We start from the raw sequence: 21,963 nt of genomic DNA, 5'->3' as shown, positions 1-21,963 counted from the left end.
CCTCCTGGAGCCCCATTTGTGAATTAAGCTAAAAATAGTACTCCCCCTACCATGGGACTGTGGGAAGGATTAAATGGAATAATGCATGAAAAGCACACAGCAGAATGTTCCCTAAATGTTAGCCATTGTTATGTTATTATGTAATCTACAAAGTATGTTTGGTTACACTGCATGAAATGCTTTCAGTCTTTCAAAGACGCTACTAACACTTGTGAAATCAAACCCTGAAAATTAATTTCTTTTTAACAGTAAAGTCATATGCCAGATGCAAAGGATAATATTTCCTGGACAAAGACCCTAGTCTGAAGGCTTGGTCCAACCTTTTTTTTTTGTTGTTAAGGAGAAGTTATCTTCTTTCCCATGGTTTCAAAACTTTCTTAATGTTAACACATTCTAATAGTCTGAGCCATATGAAATAACCACTTTTAAAGTCAGAAACCACAGAAGAGCGGCAATTTCATAGGGCTCCACCCAACAGATCAACCAACTTGCCAGGGAGATGTAAGGATATTTCTAGTGGCAGTGGGCTTGCTGAAGAAGATGAGGTTGAAAGGAAAAATTATCCAAATTCAACTCATCTTCATTCCCACAGATAACAAGGGAGTGATGCCACACTCCCAAGAATTACAAATATAACCGCACAACCTTCTCTGTCTCCAAACGCATACATGCATCCCCCGCTCCCGCTCCGAATGAAATCCAAGGAGTGAAATTGTGTCTCAATGCCTGCAAATTCCCAAGGAGGGCACCAAAAGTACTTGACAGTGAGTGTGCTGAGGAAATCGGGCAGCTGTTGAAGTCACCTCCTGTGGTCCTGCCAAATGTTTGAAAGGGAATGTGTCCCGTGTGCGTGTGCGCGCGTCTATGTTGCCCGGTGGTTGCGCTTCTATGTTGCGGGGGGTGGGGGGTGTCGCGGGGGCGGGGAGAAGTTGGGGGTCTTATGCAAGTGCGAGGGGATGGAGTACCTGAACGGGGACGTCCGAGTCTGTGGCGCTCTGTAACTCCAAGCCAGCGATTGTGCGTTGTTTACTTCTTTCTGTGTGCGTGCCCATGCCTCTGTGCTTCTGGGTGCTTCTGTGTTTGTGTCTTGGCCCCGTTTCTGTTGGACAGGGGTGACTTTGTGCCTGTGGGCTTCTGTGTGTGTGCGCGCGCGAGTGTGCTTGTGGGTGCGCTGGGCGGGTGTGTCTCGGTGTCGGTGGCTGTGGGTTCTGTATAAGTCTGAGCATGTCTGTCGGGGTGCAAGTGTGCCTGCCCGTGCGTGTCTGGGTGGGCACTGTCGTCTCTGTTTCCGAATGTTGGGGAGCGGCTTCCCAAGCGCCCGGGCCAGACAGGTAGCAGCCCCCAGAAGAGCCCAAGGCTCCTGGGTCGGCGGGTGAGCACGCCAGCCCCAGCTGCAGGCCTCCGGGGCCAGCCCGGGAGCCGGCAGGGAGAGGTGGCCGGTCCGCCGCCCATGAGCAGCTGGGCCCCGCCCGTGCCAGCCCCAGGAGGGGGCGGGAGAGGGGAGGGGAGGGCGGGAAGGGGAGGGGACCTCGCCCCTTTGGGGCTGCCCGCCCGCCATTGGCGGAAAGTTGCCGTACGTCACGGGGAGGGCAGGTCCCTAAAGTCCTGTGCACATAACGGGCAGCGCGCACTCCGGGGCGGTTTCTCCAGAGCGCCAGCTGGTTCCAACGCGCACGGGGAGCCAGGAGCACCCCGCAAGCTGAGTGCAGGACGCATCCCCAGCACAGCCATCCCCCGGCCGCTGAATGAGGCTTCCCGGCGTCCGCTCGCTGCCCGCAGCGCCGCGCCGGAGGTCCGCCCGCTGAGGCGCGGCCGGTGCGCCGGCAGCCTGTGCGCTCACCTGCCAGCCTGCGCGCCATGGGGCAGCCCGGGAACCGCAGCGTCTTCTTGCTGGCGCCCAACGGCAGCCACGCGCCGGACCAAGATGGCACGGAGGAACGTAACGAGGCGTGGGTGGTGGGCATGGGCATCGTCATGTCGCTCATCGTCCTGGCCATCGTGTTTGGAAACGTGCTGGTCATCACAGCCATCGCCAAGTTCGAGCGTCTGCAGACGGTCACCAACTACTTCATCACCTCCCTGGCCTGTGCTGACCTGGTCATGGGCCTGGCGGTGGTGCCCTTTGGGGCCAGCCACATCCTCATGAAAATGTGGACCTTTGGCAACTTCTGGTGTGAGTTTTGGACTTCCATTGACGTGCTGTGCGTCACGGCCAGCATCGAGACCCTGTGCGTGATTGCAGTGGATCGCTACTTTGCTATCACATCACCCTTCAAGTACCAGAGCCTGCTGACCAAGAATAAGGCCCGGGTGGTCATTTTGATGGTGTGGATCGTGTCGGGCCTTACCTCCTTCTTGCCCATCCAGATGCACTGGTACCGGGCCACCCACCAGGAAGCCATCAACTGCTATGCCAAGGAGACATGCTGTGACTTCTTCACGAACCAAGCTTATGCCATTGCCTCCTCCATCGTGTCCTTCTACTTACCCCTGGTGGTCATGGTCTTCGTCTACTCCAGGGTCTTCCAGGTGGCCCAGAGGCAGCTCCAGAAGATCGACAGATCTGAGGGCCGCTTCCATGCCCAAAACCTCAGCCAAGTGGAGCAGGATGGGCGGAGTGGGCACGGACACCGCAGGGCCTCCAAGTTCTGCCTGAAGGAACACAAAGCCCTCAAAACTCTGGGCATCATCATGGGCACTTTCACCCTGTGCTGGCTTCCCTTCTTCATTGTCAACATAGTGCACGTGATCCAGGATAACCTCATCCCCAAGGAAGTTTACATCCTCCTAAACTGGGTGGGCTATGTCAACTCTGCTTTCAATCCCCTTATCTACTGCCGGAGCCCGGATTTCAGGATTGCCTTCCAGGAGCTTCTCTGCCTGCGCAGGTCTTCCCTGAAGGCCTATGGGAATGGCTACTCCAACAACAGTAACAGCAGGACCGACTACACTGGGGAGCACAGTGGATGTCACCTGGGGCAGGAGAAAGACAGCGAACTGCTGTGTGAGGACCCCCCAGGCACGGAAGGCCTTGCGAACCGTCAAGGTACTGTGCCTAACGATAGCATTGATTCACAAGGGAGGAATTGTAGTACAAACGACTCACTGCTCTAAGGCAGTTTTTCTACTTTTTATGAAACCCCCCTTCTCCCAACAAAACACTACACAGACTATTTAACTTGAGTGTAATACATTTAGAATAAAATTGTATAGAGATGTGCAGAAGGGCAGCCTTCTGCCTTTTTTTATTTTTTTAAGCTGTAAAAAAAGAGAAAGCATATTCGAGTGATTGTTTCTTGTACAGTTGAGTTCCTTTTTGTGCATGGAACGTGTCTGTTTGTGTCTGAAGGGCTTCAGTCCCAGAGGACCTGGGGCTGCTCTGTTTTGATGACTTTTCCGTGCATCTACCTCATTGGTCAAGTATTAGGGGTAATATATATACATATATATTGCTGCTGGTAATTTGTATGTGAAGGAGTCTTTCCTTCCCGTACCCTTGCACTGGAGGATCTCGAGTATCTCGGACCTTTCAGCTGTGAACACGGACTCGCCCCGCTCCTCTTATTTGCTCAAACAGGGTGTTGTAGGCATGGACTTGAGGGGCAGTTTCAGTTGTGTTCCTGAGCAAAGTCTAAAGTTTACAGTAAATAAATTGTTTGACCATGACTTCATTGCACCTGTTTCTCCAAAAACCCCTTGAGTGGAGTGTGGTCGCCTCCCCCGCTGGAAACCGCAGGTAACTACTTGTAATAACTGCCCAGGGACTTAATACAGAATGATACAGGAGTGGCGTGCACTGATTGCTTTAACCCTTTCCTTTGCCTTTGAATCTGCTGCTGCAAACCTGTATCTCTCTTAAGGCCAGTGCCTCGGGGCAGTTCCGCCCGCTGTCAGCATAGCTTGTCTCGCAGGTCCCATGGTGAGGATTCCTTGTTACAGCAGAAACACTGACTCACAGAAACGGAGTTACGGGCCTCTGTTTTGTCCCTCCGTGCGCCCCCGCCACCACCCACCTGCAAGTCCTACTTGTTCACTAGCTGCTCATGTTATGATACAGTGGCTGCCTCTTATAGTGGAAATCTTTGTACTGCGTCAGAGTTTGGCATTTTAAAGAGAAGGAAGACGGTCTTATGAGCAAGGTCCTCAAACAAAGCCCTTTACCTCCAAGGAAACCTGGAAAGGGCACTGATCCTAGGGACAGAGCTGGAAAACACCCACCCGACAAATACCTCAAGACCTCGGAGTGGGATCGCAGCCCCTCCTCCTCCTTTCCTTCTGTCTCCCCCTCCCCCCAACCCCCGCCCCCGTGCTTCTGACCCTCCTCACTTGGGTATAGACCCCGACTTCTCAGCTCTGGCACTGTTACCATGGCGGGCCAGGTGACTCTCCGTAGCGGGGGGGCTGCCCTGTGTGTGGTCAGAGCTGCGGCGGCATCCCTGTTCTCTCCCCATCAGATGCCGGCTGCACCCTCGGAAAAATGCCAAAGACTCCTCGAGGGGTGAAATCACCCCCGGCTGAGAACCACAGAGAGAAGCTTCAAAAATCTAGATAGATTGGTAGATTCTGTCTAATGCAACTGCTTGATTTAGGCAGAGCATCCGAGAGGGACTTTCCACCGTTTGCCCAGTTAGTGACAGCCCTCAAGCCACCCCCCCATCCATTCTGCCTTCCGAACTCACCTTCCAGCCACCCCGACACTGACTGTGTTTGGGGGGACGTGCAGTGTTTGGGAGGGCTTATCCATGGAGGCGAGGCCTGTGAGTCTACTGTCTTTTTGTGCAGAGGTTCTTATACCGTGAAGAGGCACAGGAGTTTACAAAAGTAAACACATTGCTTCTCCCACCCCCTTTCTATTTTTGCCCGTGGGTCTGAGCCAGAGTTTGGCCCAGGTTTGACTGAGTGGACCGTCCTCCTTGGCAACCGGCAGCCTGGAAAGGGTCAGCCCTCAGGTTCACTGCCACTTCACCCGCTCCTGAAGCTGACTCCACTTCTCCCCTGCTGTCCCAGCCAAGGTCCCCAACCAGAAAAGCACTGGCTTCCTCAGCTTCCTGTCAGCTCAGTGATGGGTGTCCGGGTGCAGGCTCAGCTCTCAGGGGGAAAGCTAGGTGCCCGAGTTCCTGGAACGTGCCGTGGTGAATGGGAGAGTGGGTACCCTTCAGCACTTTTACTAGTTCTCCAAGGGCTTCCCTGCCCATTCTTACATTCTCCACCTGCTCTGGACCCCCCCACCCAGGGGTGTGGGCCGCTTCTCCAGCTAATCTTCACCCTCCTGGTGGCCTCACAGGATCTTGGACTTGCAAGAGCCCATAGAAAGCACTGGGCATCCGAGGAGATGAAAAGTCTGTGAAGGGGAATGACCTGCCGGAGGTAAGAAGCCAAGGATGTAAGGGACAGGGTAATAGCCGGAGAAGCCAGCTGTCAGCTGTTATTCCAGAAACTGCTGTATTCCCTCCACTGCCTGGTTATTGACTTCTGTCCTCACCCTCAATTGTGGAAGCTTTTCCCTCAGGCTGTCACATAACAGACTCAGTGGGTGTTCTTATTGCTCTCAGGTCCTTAGCACAAAATTCAGGCGATGACCAAATAATGTGCAACAGGGGCAAGAGAAAGAATTGTTCTTTTACTCTGCACGAGTGTACTAGGATACCCTCAGCATTCAGGGGGAAGCTACAAGATTCCTTAGCCTGCCAGGAATTTCAAGCCACTCCAGGTAGAAATTTCAAGTAGAAAAAAAATGTTGTAAACTTTTCTGTCACCTTTGTAAGTCCCATGGACAATAAACATTATTTAAAAAAAAATGTTGTATATATATATATTTTTTTTGCTTAGAGAAGCCTCTAATGTAATTTCAGTTAAAATTCAGGTACAAGGGAGTTTAGCCATATTCATGTTCCTTTGGGAATCCTTTTAATATAAAAACTCTGATCAATTTTAAGGGTCTTGACAAACGGATGTTTCAGGAAGGTCTCAATCTCTCGCTTTCTGCCCTTTTTTGTTTTGCAAGGGGGAGGGGAAGTAGGCAGGCATTTGTCCCTGTCCCTCTGTCCCTCCATTTGCTGACAGATTGGTTACATAAGGTTTGTGTTGGATTCATCGTCATAAAGTTTTCTTTGCCTGGACAGCAAGTTCTCAGAGTCTGTCAAATGAGAACCTTATCCTGAGATGCAAGCTGACAGGTGTGCAAAGTAGCAGGCCAGGGTGGGCCTCCTCACTGAGGTCACTCTCAGGGAAAGGAATCTGGGGAAAAGGGAGCTTTGAAGTAGAACCTGTGGTCACGTGGTACACAGCATATTTTTGGTGAAACTACTACCAAGAGAAGCCCAGGCTAGAATCAGTGAGGAGCATTTCTGAAGCACCTACTGTGTGCCACGTAGGGGAATGTGGGTATGGGCTTCAGTCTCTACCTTCTGTAGCATAAGATGAATAATACTAAACAGATCCCTTTTATGGAATCATTCCTGAATGATCAGGACAGTGCTAGACACCTTTTTAGCCATGACATCATTTGGACAGCCTTACGATGTAGGCAATGTAGTTGTCCTCTCCTACCAGATGAGACAACAGAGGCTTAGACAACTTTCCAAAGCTGCACAAAGTGGTGAGCTGCAGGGTCAGGACTGGAACTCGGGTCCCCTTGAGCCCAAACCCATGCAGACCAGGAAGCAGCCCACGGCAGCTCATCATCCATGCCAGACCGAGTGTAAGAACTGGAAACGCAATACCTCTCAGAGAGAAGAGGGAGGTTGCTGTGGGCTGGGGCAGGAAGGAATGTGCCCTTCGAAGCATGTGACTGCAGGGCTGCCGGGGACTGGGACAGGAAACCTATCACCCAAGTGCCTAGTTTGTTTCTGAGCCTTTGCTTTATCTTTTCGCTGAGATTTGGGCAACACTGAAAAGGGACCTGAAACTTTAAAAGGAGCACGGGGTAGAGCAAAAACACAGCCCGCCTCACATCCAGGTGCATTCCTTTTTGGTTCTGAAGTTGGGAAGTTCCCAGAAATGGAGTGGGCCGCTGGGGCCTGATGGGAAACGTGGCAGGCCAAGGTGGCCCTCTAAGGTGTGCTGTCCATTTGGAGGAGAGGGTCTTCTGACCGCGGAGAGCAAGGACAGTGAGTGCATTTGGAACGAGGCTTTTCACTGACAGTATCATGTCCACGAAATTCCACCCTGCGCTAATCCCTCCTTCAGTGACAGTGCAAATATAATTTGAAGGAGGCATTTTTGAAATACCTAAGAAAACAAACTTCCCAAGCACTCTCAAGGGCTTAGGAAATACTGGTATCTTATGAATAATAGGAGGCAGAGTGAGGTACAAAGAGGCTTGCTCTGGGATTCAGGTAACTAGCTTTCAGGTCCCCTCTCGGGCTCTCTTTCTCTCCCTCTCTCTCTTTCTCTCATGCTGGGTCATGCAGTTTTCCTCAGCGGACCTCAGTTTACTCCTCCGTAAAATCATGAGGCCCATCAGGTGGTCTCTAAGCTCTCTTCAGGTATGAATTTATATAGCTAGGAAGAGCCAGGAGACCATAATTCTAATTAGAATTGATGACATTTGTCCTATAATGATTAATAATGATTAAGTTTCCTGAGGGTGGTCAGCTGGCAGAGGAGGATGTTCTGAAGACCTATTTGATGCATGGTACCTGCCTTCTAATATTTAAGGATCATCTGGGGGAAAAGGAGCACATTGATTTTATATGAACACCAGAAGACAAGCAGAAACTTAGAGGAAGGTAGATTCCCAGCCCAGGTGAAAAATAGACTTTACATTTGAAATAGATTATCTATCAGAAGAGTGAGCCTCCTGTCATTGGAAGCATTCAAGAGAAGCCCAAATGAAGCTCTGTGCAGGATGAAGCACAAAAGTTTCCTGCACCGAGCAGGAGCTGGACTAAGATCCTTCCAAATCTGGGCCTCTGTGTCCTTGAAAACAATAGACCTGAATGTTCTTAAAAAGTATTCAGACCGTTCCCTAATTCCAGCTGGCCTTCTCCCCAATTCCTCTGGATTTCAGAGGTTTCACTGCATTCCTAAACAGGAAACCTCCGGGGGAAATCAGGATCTCAACAGTCCTTGGCCATGGGGGGAAATCCAGAAATAGAGAAATAAGGTTAAGCAGTTTTCCAAACTATTAGACCTTTTCATCAGCTGCTCTTCCCATGCCTTTTGCAAATGACCTACTAACTCCCAGAGAGAGAATAATAAGAGCTGCAAAGCCCTCTCTGCAAAGGCTATTACATACTTCTCCACCCTCAGAATCAGTGCACTTCCTGTGGTTTTTCCGTCACCCTCACGGGGCGGGAAGGAAGGGAGGCAGGTCCCTGGAAAGCACGGAACACTTCAAAGCCCTCTGACCCAAGAGCCTGGTGACCTGGGGTCTCTCACAGCCCAGCCACTAACCTGCTGGACCACTCCGTGCAGGTCACTTTCCTTCTCTAGACCTGGTTTCATCATCTCAAACAAGAGATAGTTTGGTATCCATGAGTCTTGTGTTTCCTTTTTCCAGAAATCTGTAAGACTTCAGAAAGCATCTGATGCTGCACATTTGGCTGCAATGTTTTTATCTTAAAATCACCTTTTTTTTTCTCATTAAAAAGGTAATAGATGCTCTTTGCAGAACACTTAAAAATGGAGGAAAGCACCAAATGAGATAAATCACACATAACATTACCACCTAAAGACAGCCATCGTTAAACAAGATGTGGGTGCTTCCAGTCTTTGTCCTAAGCATGGCTAGGCAATGGGTATAGATATATTTTTAAATAAAAATGAATTCGATTATTACACAACTTTGGACCCACAGATAATAATTTCACAATTTCTCCTTGAATATAGTTTATGTACAATATGATCCACATGTCATAACTGGCCTGGCAAAATACAGAGACCAGCAGTTTTCAAAGTTTAAGGGTGCAGAGGAATCATCACTGCCAGAGCATCTGGATTGGGAGATCTGAGTGGGGCCCCAAGAATCTGCATTCTAGAAAGCTCCCCCAGTTTTTCTCACATCAGTGGTCCAAGGATCACATTTTGATGAATAAGTTTACAAAGATAAATTCTGTCAATTAAACACAATGCCCATGCCCCCCACTTCCTTGTTAGTTGATGAAAACAATGTTTCCCTACTTTTCTCTTGGAAAGCATGCTTTCTCCCAGTGGGCTCTAGTCTGCTTTTAAAACATAGGAAACTGATCACTAAACTCCTAGGGCAAGATTCTCCCTTTGTGTTATATGCCTCCAGCCCAGCCAGTTGACTAATGTTAAAATAAATCTATTCAAGTTATATAGTGACCAATACCCACTGTTTGAAAAGTACAACAGCAGACTTCTATCCCACAGACCACTTCTGGTGAGAATCATGGCTAAGACTGCTACTCTGTAGCATATCCAGAGGGCTACTATGAACCTCGGATCGTGCTTGGCAGTTTTTGCACACGGTCTTATTTAGTGCTCAGCCCACCCTACAGAATGGGTACCACTGTCCTTATTTTATAAATAAGGAAACTGAGGCTCACAGGGGTTAACTAAGTTGCCAAAGATGACACGACCCACTGGAGTGAAACGGAGGTGTTCTGAACCAGAGCCCGAATGCCTTGCTGCTAGGCTATGCCATCTTTCCCCCTTGGTGGGGGGTGGGGAGGGGTATCAGGTCAGAGAGAAGAGGAGAGAGGACCATGTGAAGACATTTTTACTGAGTGCACTTTGTTTCATTCTCTGGGGATTCTTTTCTTGAGGCCTGATTAATTTCAAGCCCATGCTGGTTGGGGGGCGGGGGTGGTAGGCTGTGGTTAAGTATGAAAGAGGAAACCAGATTGCCTGGAGAGCAGGCAGCACCCCTTCTTTCACCATCATTCAGGCACTGTTTGCGGGCTTCCCCTGCTGGAGGTAGGGAAGAGGGAGAGGAGGGCTCCTGGTACCAGCACATTGGTTTGCTCTGAGTCAAATCCTGACCTTCACAGCAGGAAGCCCTTGGTATCTGGCTTTGGGGGCCTTTTCCCATCTCTGTGCCCAGCTCTGTGCCAGGATCCGAGGTTTCACATTAGAGAATATCTGGGTGGGAAATGGCGTGGAGTAAGCCCATTACTTTTCAAGTGTACTAAGAAGACCCAGGCTCCAAGAGGTGGGGTTGGTGACAAGGTACCAGGACCCAGGAGGGGACTGTCTCTCCTAGCTGGTTCTATTATTACTGTTCCAGTGCTAAGAAGGGAAGGCTGGTATTTCTGAATATATTCACTTCTCCAGAAGGAGAAAACAATTTTTAAAATCACAACAGCAGTACTCTTGACAAAGCAAAATTAGAGTCCTGGGGAACTCTTGCTTTCTTTCAACGTAACTGTCTTTGTCTGGAGAGTTTTCTTCATTGGACCCACTGTGTCTCTGTTCTACCACCAAATGTTCCCTTATAAAAATCCTGTTAGCTGTTCCTAAATATTGCAGACAAGCCTGACCACCTATGGGCAGGTTTTTATTGTTTCTTTTGGGTTGAGAGGGGCTCACAGTTCTCCTGAGATTCATTGCCAGCTCTAAGCCCGTTCTGCTCTCAACATTCGGACTTCCTTCTTGGTTCACTTCCCAGTGTCTCTCTGTAATTCCAAATGATCACTTGGCCTCCTCAGCCTCACAGAACAGAGGGTCAACCTCAAGGGCCTGAGGTGGCCAGCTTTAGAAATCTCTTTCTATAGGATTATGGAAGGCCTAAGTGATGTCAGTTTAGGTAGCAGTTTCTTGGCTCTATTTTATTTTACTGCAGTGAGTCCCAAAAATGATTTGGGGGAATTTCTGAGAAAATGCACATTCTTGGCCTCCATCCCTGAGATTCTGATCTAATGGCTGTGGTTGGGAACCAGCAATCTGCATTCTGTCACAGCGACCCCCAGAGGCCTGCAGTGCAGGTGCTCTGAGGCAATTTTGGGGCCTAAAGCTAACCCTTTCTTCCCTTCCCCGCCCTTCCCACTAAAGAGCACAAAAGGTAGGCATACGAGAGAAATGACCCTGTGCAGTTGCATACATTCACACACAAAAAACCATTCTATTCAATAAACAGAATCCTAATTTTCCTGTTTTACCAAATAAGAAAATCTAGATGCAAACAATTTATAAGTGATAAAGAATTACTCTGACTAACCATAAAATGCCCAGTACCAAACCCTCTGAGGTAGACTGGAAGGTAGCAGCCCAGGAAGAAAAGGGATTTTTGCTGCAGTGATAGACTCCTAGTCCAGTGCTCCTTCCTCCTTGACACCATGACTTGGTTAAGCCAAATCAGGCTAAAGTCTATATGAATCTATTTGCCAATGTACATAAACCCTCCTACTTAGAAACCCAATGGGGGTCCCACACAGCTGCAGGGAAGAGTATGTTTCCTACATATTCACCCATTCACCTCCACACACAGATGCACACACCCAAATAAATACACACACACACACACACACACACACACACACACACACTTTTACACTGATGCCTATACCTGTATCAACACAAAGACACACATAATAAGCATTTCCACGTAGCTATATGGCCACATCTAGGCTCTTTTGTGTAGACTCCCCTATGAATATGTACACACATATAGGACACAGACATTCTTAGACCTCAGTGTTAGAGGAAAACACACATGGGGCTTCCCAAGTACACTTTTGTGTTGGCTCCAAATAAGCCAACATGCCCGCCATGTAATCACGGTCCCACTGTTGCCTAAGGAGGCACAGGTCCACCGGCTGACCCCTTTTCTTTAGTAAGTCTATATACCCTTAATTTAATGCATGTGTACTAAACTCTGAGTAAGCGCCGGGAATTGTTAGGTGTTGAAGAACAGTGAGTGAACAAAAACAGTTTATCTTTGTCCTTATTGGGTTTGTGGGTTTGTGACAGAGAGAACTTTTGAAAAATGCATGCCAAGCTGCAACTGTGATGGGTCCTGTGGAGGAGATTCGTGGTATTTTGAGGGAATCTGACTAATTCTGAGAGCTCAGTAAAGACTCTCCCCAAAGAAGTGAGGTTTCAGCTAGCAGCTGAAGGATAGCTAGAGAATTTCTTGAAAAAGAAAGGAGAGGAGAGCATGCCCCTCAGGTGGAAAAGCATGTGCAAATGTCCTGTGGTAAGAGGAAACCTCATGCATAAGAAGACTGAGCAAAGGTCAGTTTAGTTGGCGTGCAGAGACAAAGAGTAAAGTGGGGAGCAGGAGAAGCTCACAAGAGGCAGTCAGGGGCCAAAGGTGAAAGGACTTTTAGGCCACATTAAAGATTTGGGTCTTTATCCCAAGAGTTTTTAGAAGTTACTGATATGTTTATAGTAGAGATCAGATTTGTATCTACTCTACAAAGACACTCTCAGGTAGATAAGGGCACACATATGGGTTCCCAGGGACACTTGCGTATGTTTTCTTAGAAACGCATGTTTACATGTAAATATTCACTTAAAAACACTGCCTCTCTGAACACACTCTTGGGTATTCATGTGCGTTGTATAGAAACCCTGTGGGCATTGGAGGTGTGGAAACACACTCCTTGCTGGGTATCATCAGACCTAAGCCAGTCCTTGGGGTGGGGATTAAGTTAGTGGTGCATCAGACCCGATCCAAACGCTCGGACTTTGGAGCTTTGGGCTTTTAGGCTTGGCCTCCTGCCTCCAGCTCTGCTCCCACTCCTCTTGGCTCAGAGCACACACGACAAGGTAGGGTTTCTTCCAGAACATGATCATTGACTATTCTTGGCCTGGGCAAGGAAAGGAGCAGGGGCAGGTCGGGTTGCATAAAGATTGCCTGTGCCCTCCCAGAGTTGTAAGCAGAGCCCCTGCCCAGCTCCAAGCCTGAGCACCCTTTGCCCAGAGTCGGCAGTACCACGAAACAAACGTTACGGTGGGAAATCAGAGGTCTGCAGGTCCTGGTGGGGACTGGGGTGGGACCCCCAGCAGCACATTCCAGACAGAGCCCGGCAGGAAAGCCTTTCAAGGCGAGATGTCCCATTGCGTCCCTCACTGCCTTGGCGCAGTAAACATGTGGACGCACATATTTGCACATTGACAAATTTCCCTCTGGTGAGTGTGACATCTCTTAACAGAGAAAGCAGCGAACAATTTCTCAGCCACAACACTCTGCATTATTTTCTCTCCGATGAACTGGAGCTACGCTTGTGTGTATTTTGTTCCTGTTTACCAGCAAAGCCCACACGGGCCTTTCCCAGAGCCAGGGACAGACTCCGGGGAGATCAATGGGAACATTCATGCTGAATTAGAGGCTCACCTATTGCCTGACACCTTAAGGCTGTCGAGACGTCCCCAAGTGCTTTTTTTGATATTTTAAAGACTCCTACCCGCTGAGATTTTATGTTTTGCAATGTGTGCTTGGAAATGTTTTCTTCTATAATTAAAGAGAATTATATAATGTAATTTGAAGCTCTTCTTATTTTGCTTCAGGCTGTGTGAGAAACATCCTTCCCTTCTCCCAGTTGGGTGCCCTCTTATGCTCTCCTGGCAGGGAGCTAGCAGACCTGTCAAGTGCTACAGACCCTCGCACTGTGCTCGAGCGGACACTGCGTCCTAACCACGCCTCATTTTTGATCTAGCAGTTGGCACTTCACAAAGGGCTTTTACAGCTGCCATCTCAGCAAAGCCTTACAACTCTGAGGCAGCCTGCTTGTTCCCATTTCACAGATAGAAAGATTGAGGTTAGAGGCGCCATGGTGGCTCTGTCAGTTAAGCATTCGACTCTTGATTTCAGCTTAGATCATGATCTCAGGGTAGTGCAATCAATCCCTGCTCCAGGCTCTGTGATCAGCGCAGAGTCGGCTTGACCCTCTCCCTCTGCCTCTCCCCTGCCTCGCATGCTCTCTCTCTTTCTCAAATAAATAAAGAAATAAATAAAACCTTAAAAACAAAACCAAACAAAAAACACCAAGGTTATAGGATTTGCCCAAGGGCATGGAACTACCCCATGGCAGGGTTGGAAATAACCCAAGTTTTCCTGCACTCAGCTATCCTCCTAGGACCCAGGCTCCTCTCACCATACTTCTCTGCTTTTTGTGGCATTTTATCTTACAAATTCAGTGCTAACGCTCCCCAGCACCAAAGCCACAGCAGTCAAGCCGCAGAGAAGTGACTGCCTGCTCCAGAGACAGTCCCCACACTGCTTTCAATGGTGACAAGCCCCAAGCTTGGGTGAGCTCATGCTGGGAAGGGGCAGCTCTCAGCTCTATCGACTGTGGCTTAGAGTGAAAGCTCCAGGCCTTTTGGGATCCTCCTGCCAGTCTCCAATGCACTATCACCAAGTGGGAACCATGGGATCACAAACCTGCCCAGCTGGACAGCGCAGAACTCACTGAGGCCATGCTTGTTCGCTTGGCCCAATTCCTCTTGGACCAGGATGCTTCTGCGGGAAGAGCTGGTGTGATGTGCCCCAATCCCACGCCCATTGGGCACAGCCCAACCTGCTTGGAAGGGCCAAGTTCCACACCTCAGTAAAAATTGCAGGCTCCAGGAAGTATTTCAACTTCTTGAAAACAGCTTGCATTTGGCTAAAACGTCTTATTTTAGTCATAGCAATTAGATGTTCTTGTTTTGCACACATATCTGCCAACGGATTTGCCTTCAACACAGGTGAAAAGTATTCCATGGCTCTGAGAAAAAAACTTGGGATGAGGACACATCCCCACCATGAGGAAAGCTCCCCTTGGCAATGGCTTCCCCTCCCAGTGTCAGCTTATCTGATTTACTCAGCGCTCCAGACAACATTTGATAGATGGGCTCATTGACCCATTCTTTCCTTGAAGAGATGTTTGAACTTTTATAAAGGCCAGAACCTGTGTTAGCTACAAGGGATATAACTATGACCACGATAGACATGGTTGGCCCCTATGTTTTAGTTTCTTATAGTCTAAGATAAGAAACTTAAGAAACTTAAGAAGACAAGACAATGAAAAGGGAATTATAAATTGTTTTTGGATCACATTCTTCGATATAACACCAGAGAAACTTAAATATACTTACGAATAAGGGTGAGGGAGGGGAAATTGATGTCAGGATTTGGTAGGACTAGGGAATTTGCTGAGGTATATGTCAACCTCAGACTGACTCCTAATCATTCATAAAAATATTACTGTCTTCCCTTCAAATACATCTCGGAGGGGTGCCCTACTCTTGGTTTCAGCTCAGGCCACGTTAAGGGTCCAACTCTAGGTTTTAGCTCAGGTCATGATCTCAGGGGTGTGAGATCCAGCCCTGGGTCAGGTTCTGCATTCAGTGTGGAGTTTGCTTAGGACTCTCTTTTCCTCGGCCTCTCCACCTGTGTGCTCACTTTCTCTCTCTCTCTCTCAAATAAATAAAAAATTAAAAATGAAAACACCTCGGGGAAAAGTGTAGCGGGCAGTGGCTTCCAAGATTACCAGTGGTCTCAGTCTTGGTACATCTCTGGTGTACTGAGCACATTTTGTAAGGGAAGAGGGACATTTAGGGCCTGTCTAGACTTGCCAGATTTAGCAAATAAAAATCTGGGACATTCAGTTAAATTTTAATTTTGAATAACCAACAAATTCTTCTTTCATATAAGTATGTCCCAATTGCATGGAACATAGTTATACCAAAAAAAAAAAAAAAAATTTCACTGTTTATCTGAAATTCAAATTTAACTGGGCTTCCTGTATTTTCATTTGAAAATCCATTAGAGAACAAGCCCTATATTAGAGAACAAGAGCAAAAATAGTGAGAAAATCTCAATAATGTGTCTCAAAGAAGAATCTTTTATAGGAGCCTGATTTTTTAGCTTGGAGACGATGACAGTAAATCTAGATTTTTGGTAGGGAAGCATTTTCCAAACACTTTTTCTAATAGTATATATGGAAATTAGCAAATGGTACAATGGAAGGGGTTAAAAAAAAAAAAGGCTTTTGAGGTCAAAGGTTTGGGAAACATTGCATGATCAGTTTTCCCATTTTGGAGTTCACAGTATGCAGAAACATGGTGAGCGTTCTGAGCAGACTTAAAGGAAACAGACCTGGTTGACCCGGTTTGACTTAGCATGCCTACAGAATGCTATTTATGGTCTTTTGTCTGTTTGTTTTGATATGTTTGTTTTATGGAGGACACCCATGAATATTGTGCAAACTTACTACTCTGCCCAGCACACTTTGGGAACACTGGTATGAAAAATGAAAGTTTTCTTTGACTCTCCAGAGTGCTGCTGGGTAGGGAGGAAGCTGATTTAGTCTTTGTAAGCCAAAGGGCCGAGCTGTACCCAATGCGCGGACACATCTGGGAGACAGATTTTTGGCCTGGCGTAAAGACCAGAACTTTCTAACAATTAAAATAGTCTGAAAGGTAATGAGCTCCCTGTCTGAAGACATTAAAGCAAAGCCAAATGCTATCAGGGAGACTAGAGGAAATTCTTGTTTTGTGGAGGAAATTCTCCGGGTCTGCTAGGAAAGCTGGATTCACATAAGACACAGAGAGGCCTCCACCAGAAACAGACCTTAAAAATATGTCCCGTGTTCTGTATCCTTTCTGCAGTCTGAGTCTATCCCTCTTATATTCTTCCTGTGTTTCCTTCACACCTCTGGGCTGGATCTTTCAAGGATATTAGTCCTCTCAAGCTAAAGAGCTTTGTTCTGATCTGAGCCTCTTCATAGCGCAGGTCTTGGCTCTTTGGAACCCCACCCTCGGGCTCCACTCTGGGAGCGACTTACGGACCTCCTGAGTAAACTAGAGCTCACGTCTGAACTAAGCACCTCAGAAGAGGATGGCATGTGGTGAAACTTGGCCCCCACACCCCCAGGGCTGTGAGCCTCTCCCAGGTGGTGTCCACAGTGGGAACAGACCACTGTATATCTGAGGTGTTCCACATAATAGAAGTCAATAGAGGTTCAAATCCCAACTCTGCCTCTTCCTGGGTCTATGACCTGGAGAAAATTGCTCGGCCTCTCCAACTTGTATTCCCTCTGTGGAAAACAAACAACAAACAAACAAACAAACAAAACAAAACAAAAACCAAGGATGATAATATCTGCATCATAATATCATGGAAATGAAAAGAGATTAAAAGTACATTCCAAAGACCCAACAGAATGCCAGTACAAAGTAGACATTCAGTCAATGCTTAATGGATGACTGTGATTGTTACCATCATGGTAAAGACTTTCAGAGAAGTTAAAAGACTTCTGTAGAATTTCAACGATCAGTGTGTCAAGACTTCAGGCTTTAGCCAAAGCAATAAGCTGGGGATTGTCTCCATCTCTAACACCTTCCTTTTGAGGACTTGAGAATGGAAAGTAATGCATGTGTGTTTAAAATCAGTTTTCCTTCCTCCAGGTTTTGGGCCAGTTCTAGGAGAAACACTGGATTTGGGGGCAGGTGGCCCTGGTTCTTGATTTAAGTGACTCTGCCACCTCCTCCATGCTGGACTCCAGTCCTCATCTATAACATGAAGGGGGCTGCACTAAATTTCTTCACGTTCCATGAGCTGTGCCTTTGAACAGGGGTTGCTGGAGGCAGATAGGTAAGTAATGGTCCATGGCACTTAGTGAAAGAAAGACCTCGCCAAACTAAAGCAACGTGTATGTAGGTGTGTGTACACACGGCAACAGGATTTGAAGTCACTTGAATTGCCCTCTGCTCTTGTGCCCATCTGTAAGTTTGGCAAATAAGGAGTTAGACCCAGAATGAGTTGTGAAGGTGTGACCTCTGCAATGGAGAGAGCTGAGTTCGAGTCTCAGTGCCGACCCCGCTGGCAGAGCCTGATGTCTATCTCCAGGGTGTGACGCTCCCTCCCGTCCCCACCTTGGCCTCCTCATCTTTCACGTGACACGTTTGGTTCTAGGATCTACAAGCTCTGTGTCTCCTGGGAAAGCGTCTCTGATCTATTTTCGCTTGGGTTTGCATGCTCTCCTCAAGGACTCTCATCACGATGACTCAAGTTTTGCTTCTCTCTTTTGTTTGATCCACTCTGGTTTCATAACACAAGCTCTACAGCCAATTTTAGCGTTTCTTGGATTATGGGAGTGTCCGCATGAAGGTACCAGAGCACGGGTCTCCGTTTCTGCCCAGGATACTTGTCTCCCCTTTCCCCGCACCGCCCACCCCGACACTCCCTTCCATTCTGGCACAGGCAGAGCCCCCCCTCCCCCTGGATGACACACTAAGTGGAGTCTGGTTTTCCCATTAGCTGAGAGGAGGCCCTGAAGTCAGAAATCCTTGGCACATGACTCACTTGGTCTCTTTGTGCTTCATTTCCCCCAGTTATAAACACGTGGAGTCTCGCACTTTCTCACCTCCCAGTGTTTGCCCCCCACCACCAGGGAAGGGCTTTTGTGCCCAGGAGGCATCCCCTTTTTTCCCAGATGGTCTCCCTCCAGTATCCCAGCCCGGGGCATTCTCTAGGAAAACAATGTGTCTCTCTGTCTCTCTGCTTCTGCCCTCGGTCCCCTTCAGACTTCCTTTCATTATTGCCCAAGACACAGAACTTTCTAAAACCCAGAAGCAGCCTTCAGTGGCTCCCTATTACCTTCAGGGTAAAGATCCAGCTGACAAGCAGGTTCACAAGGAAGCACAACGGCAGCTCCCCCTGAGGACTAATGACTCATCCGACCGTACACTACCCTGATTTGTGCTCCTTCGCTGGGGCCTGAGAAGTACATGTGGTGCGCGTTGGAACGACTAGAGGAGGGGCAACAAGACTTGGGCCCTGTGTTTGAGGCCTACACGCTTTCCGAAAAGGTAAACAGACATACAAAAAATAATAACGTTTTTGTTTTAAGTACTGGAGTTGCTCTTAAAAATCACCGGCCTGGCCCAACAGCCTAGTTTCACGCTTGTGGAAACGGATGTCACAGAAAACACGGCTCTTAACAGATCTCCCTGTCTCTACTCTGCCTCTACGACCAGGGACCCCTCTTTCCTCTGCAGCTAGAGTCATGCTTCTGACGGACATGTGAGGTTATCACTCCCCGTGTGAACGTTTTCTGGGGCCCCACTACAACTGCAAGGAAGCCAAGCATCTTCCTGGGCCCAGGGTCCCGGCGCAGTTTGGCCCCTACAGCCTTGTCCTTGCCTCTCACGGCACTGCCCTTCTGTCAGATCTTCAGGCTTCTTTGTGTGAGTCGGTCTCAACTGTGACGGCATCTCCTCAGGGCTGTCCTCCGGGATGTGAGCGCCAGGGGGACACTCCTCTTCATCACCGTGACGAGGTCATTCCCGGACCCTATCACCATCCACGCCATCTTGCTGATTCGATTGTGTTTCTTCTTTACAATCTGTGTCCACTCACTAGAGGGTAAAGTGAAGGAAGGCTGGGGTTCGCCTCTATCTCTAATGTCTACAGCACGGTGGCTCACAGTTGATACATAGGAAATATTTGTTAAATGACTAATCACAGAAACAAATGAATACATAGTGAAGGAAATTTGAAAATGGAGAGTAGTAAAAAAAAAAACAACAACAACAAAACCCACTCATACTTCCTCCTTCTGGATATTGCTTCTGTTGATATTTTGGAGTATTTCTTTTTTTCAGGTCTTTTTTCCCCCATAGGTATATATAGGATATATAGTACGCATCTGATAGAAAATAAGATTATGCTAAATTATGGCTTTTTTTCCTCTTATCATTATGAGATTTTTATCTCTTATCATATTTTTTCTCTTATCATTCTCGTTACTTCTCATATCATTGCCTTTCTATATGCTATGAAATTAGCTTTTAAAATAATATTTTAAATGCTGCATAAATTACCTATGAATGTACCAAAATTAACTGAAATATTTCCTTAATCTTGGACACTGGATTAATTTTTTTTTTTTCCTAACTGATCTACTCTCTCTTCAAACCATCTTACAAGAATTTGGCTTTTACAATACTTGTTATAGTCTCTCTTTGCTGTGAGTAGCTGAGTGGAAGACATTACTTTCTTTTCAGGAAACATCAACAGACCAATCCTTCATTTTGTATGTTTTCCTGTCATCTCCTTCAGTGAGGATTGACTTAGTTGACCATCTAGTTATTAAGTCAAAGACTTGTGGTTAGTACAGTGTTATGTTTCTATGACTTCCTGTTTGAGATAAACTATTATAAGTGTTCATAACTGAGTACAGTCGATGGAGAAACAGAGGCCAGGCGCCATTGCATCTAGCACATACTCTTAACTCAGGGCAATTGCCTGTTGAAATTAATCAGTGCTCAGGGACACATGGTTTGAGAATTTCCAAACATTCACACTTATAAAATCGCTGTGGATTAAAAAGAATGGTAAAGATAGCAAACACCCTCAAGGGATGAAAAAGGAAACTGAGACTCAGCCGTATCTTTGGTGAACTTGATTTCAGAAAAGATTTTACAGAGCTGGAAGAGACCTTAGAGCTGAACTATCCCAACCTGTCATGCTTTAAAGACGAGGAAATAGAGGTCCAGACGAGGAAGGGCGTTGTACTGGGTCACAATACCACCAGCTTGCGGTAAGGCTGTGATGAGAACCCACTTCCTCTTCCTTCCCATCCATCAGCCTTTCCACCGCCCTAGCTTTGGGGGCCTTGTCAACAGTCAGCACTTAGCAGAGTCTGAGCCTGGGCTCTGTTTCCTTGAGTGCCAAGAAATCTCCTCACTTCACCTAGAGGATGGGCTAGGAGATCAGCACCACAAGGGTGCAAAGCATGAAACAATACACAAGGCCAAACACCCCGTTTTTGTCAGCCCCAGTGCCATCTAGTACCACGCACCCTTAGAGGGCACGGGTCTCTCCTCACTCGCTCTTTCCACACTCCCCCGTGATGATCTGTTGATGTCCATCTCTCCCGCTAGACTAGTAGCTTCCTGAAAACAAATGCTCTTTCTCCTTTGGTTTTTCAGCACTCTATAACAAATCAGTGCCTGGCCAATAATAGATGCTCCGTAAATATTTGCTGAATCCGTGAGTAAAAACTTCACTTCTTTGAGGAAAAAAAAAAAAAAAACCACTTAGTTTCTGTATTAGTTTGCTAGGGTTGCCAGAACAAAATACCACAGATGGAGTGCCTTAAACAACACCTATTCATTTGTTCACAGTTGTGGAGGCTGGATGTCCAAGATCAAGGTGTTGGTAGGGTTGGTTTCCTCTGAGGCCACCCTCCCACTGCCTCATTACAGGGTCCTTCCTCTGTGCACCTGAACCCCTTCTGCTGTCTCTTTCTGGATCTTGATACCCCCTTCTCCGAAGGAACCCAGCCAGGTTGGAGTAGGGCCCACCCTCATGTCCTCATCTCACTCAGTCACCTCTTCAAAGCCCTGAACATAGGGACGCCTGGGTGGCTCAGTTGGTTAAGCAGCTGCCTTCGGCTCAGGTCATGATCCCAACGTCCTGGGATCGAGTCCCACATCGGACTCCTTGCTCGGCAGGGAGCCTGCTTCTCCCTCTGCCTCTGCCTGCCATTCTGTCTGCCTGTGCTCGCTCTCTCTCTCTCTCTCTCTCTCTCTGACAAATAAATAAATAAAATCTTAAAAAAAAAAAACCCTGAACATAGTCACCTCTGAATACAGTCACATTCTGAGGTAGTGGGAGTTTACACTTGAACATGTGAATTTGGGGAGAATGCAAAAATGGACACCTCTGTGCTCTAATACAGGAAGTACAAAGCCGGTAGAACCTGGGTAATGGCGTGATGATACCAAGCGTCCCCGAGTGTCATGCCCTCTTCTAGGCACAGAAGGTATCACCTAAGTTAATCCTCTCCGGGACTAAACGCCAGCAAACATTCACTAGTGCCTGCCACATCAATCACTGTGCTGGAGCTCAAAGATTCACAAATGTATAAGCTTAGATCACAGGAGAAAGACTCGGGCTGTTTGATAAGAAAACACACACATACTCACACACACACACACACACACATCTGGTGTGCTGCCTCGGCCCATTTCTGCCACGTTTACTGCCCCCATGCTAGTTGTTATTCCCTAGCCAAGTAATTTCGTCTGTGTCCAACCAGGAAAATGATCAACACTTGGCAAATG

General features: G+C 47.6%; 1 protein-coding gene across 1 annotated transcript; it reads left to right on the top strand.

Moving 5' to 3' along the window:
* The first annotated feature begins 1,604 nt into the window (after nt 1-1,604).
* Nucleotides 1,605-7,560, top strand: ADRB2 (adrenoceptor beta 2). Its single transcript, XM_032337384.1, has one exon. The coding sequence runs from the start codon at nt 1,858-1,860 to the stop codon at nt 3,112-3,114; it is 1,257 nt and encodes a 418-aa protein (XP_032193275.1). The 5' UTR covers nt 1,605-1,857; the 3' UTR covers nt 3,115-7,560.
* The last annotated feature ends 14,403 nt before the right edge of the window (nt 7,561-21,963 follow it).

This window comes from Mustela erminea, chromosome 3, assembly GCF_009829155.1.
Source record: "Mustela erminea isolate mMusErm1 chromosome 3, mMusErm1.Pri, whole genome shotgun sequence".
Taxonomy (NCBI): Eukaryota; Metazoa; Chordata; class Mammalia; order Carnivora; family Mustelidae; genus Mustela; species Mustela erminea.
This window is presented reverse-complemented; position numbering and strand designations above follow the sequence as displayed.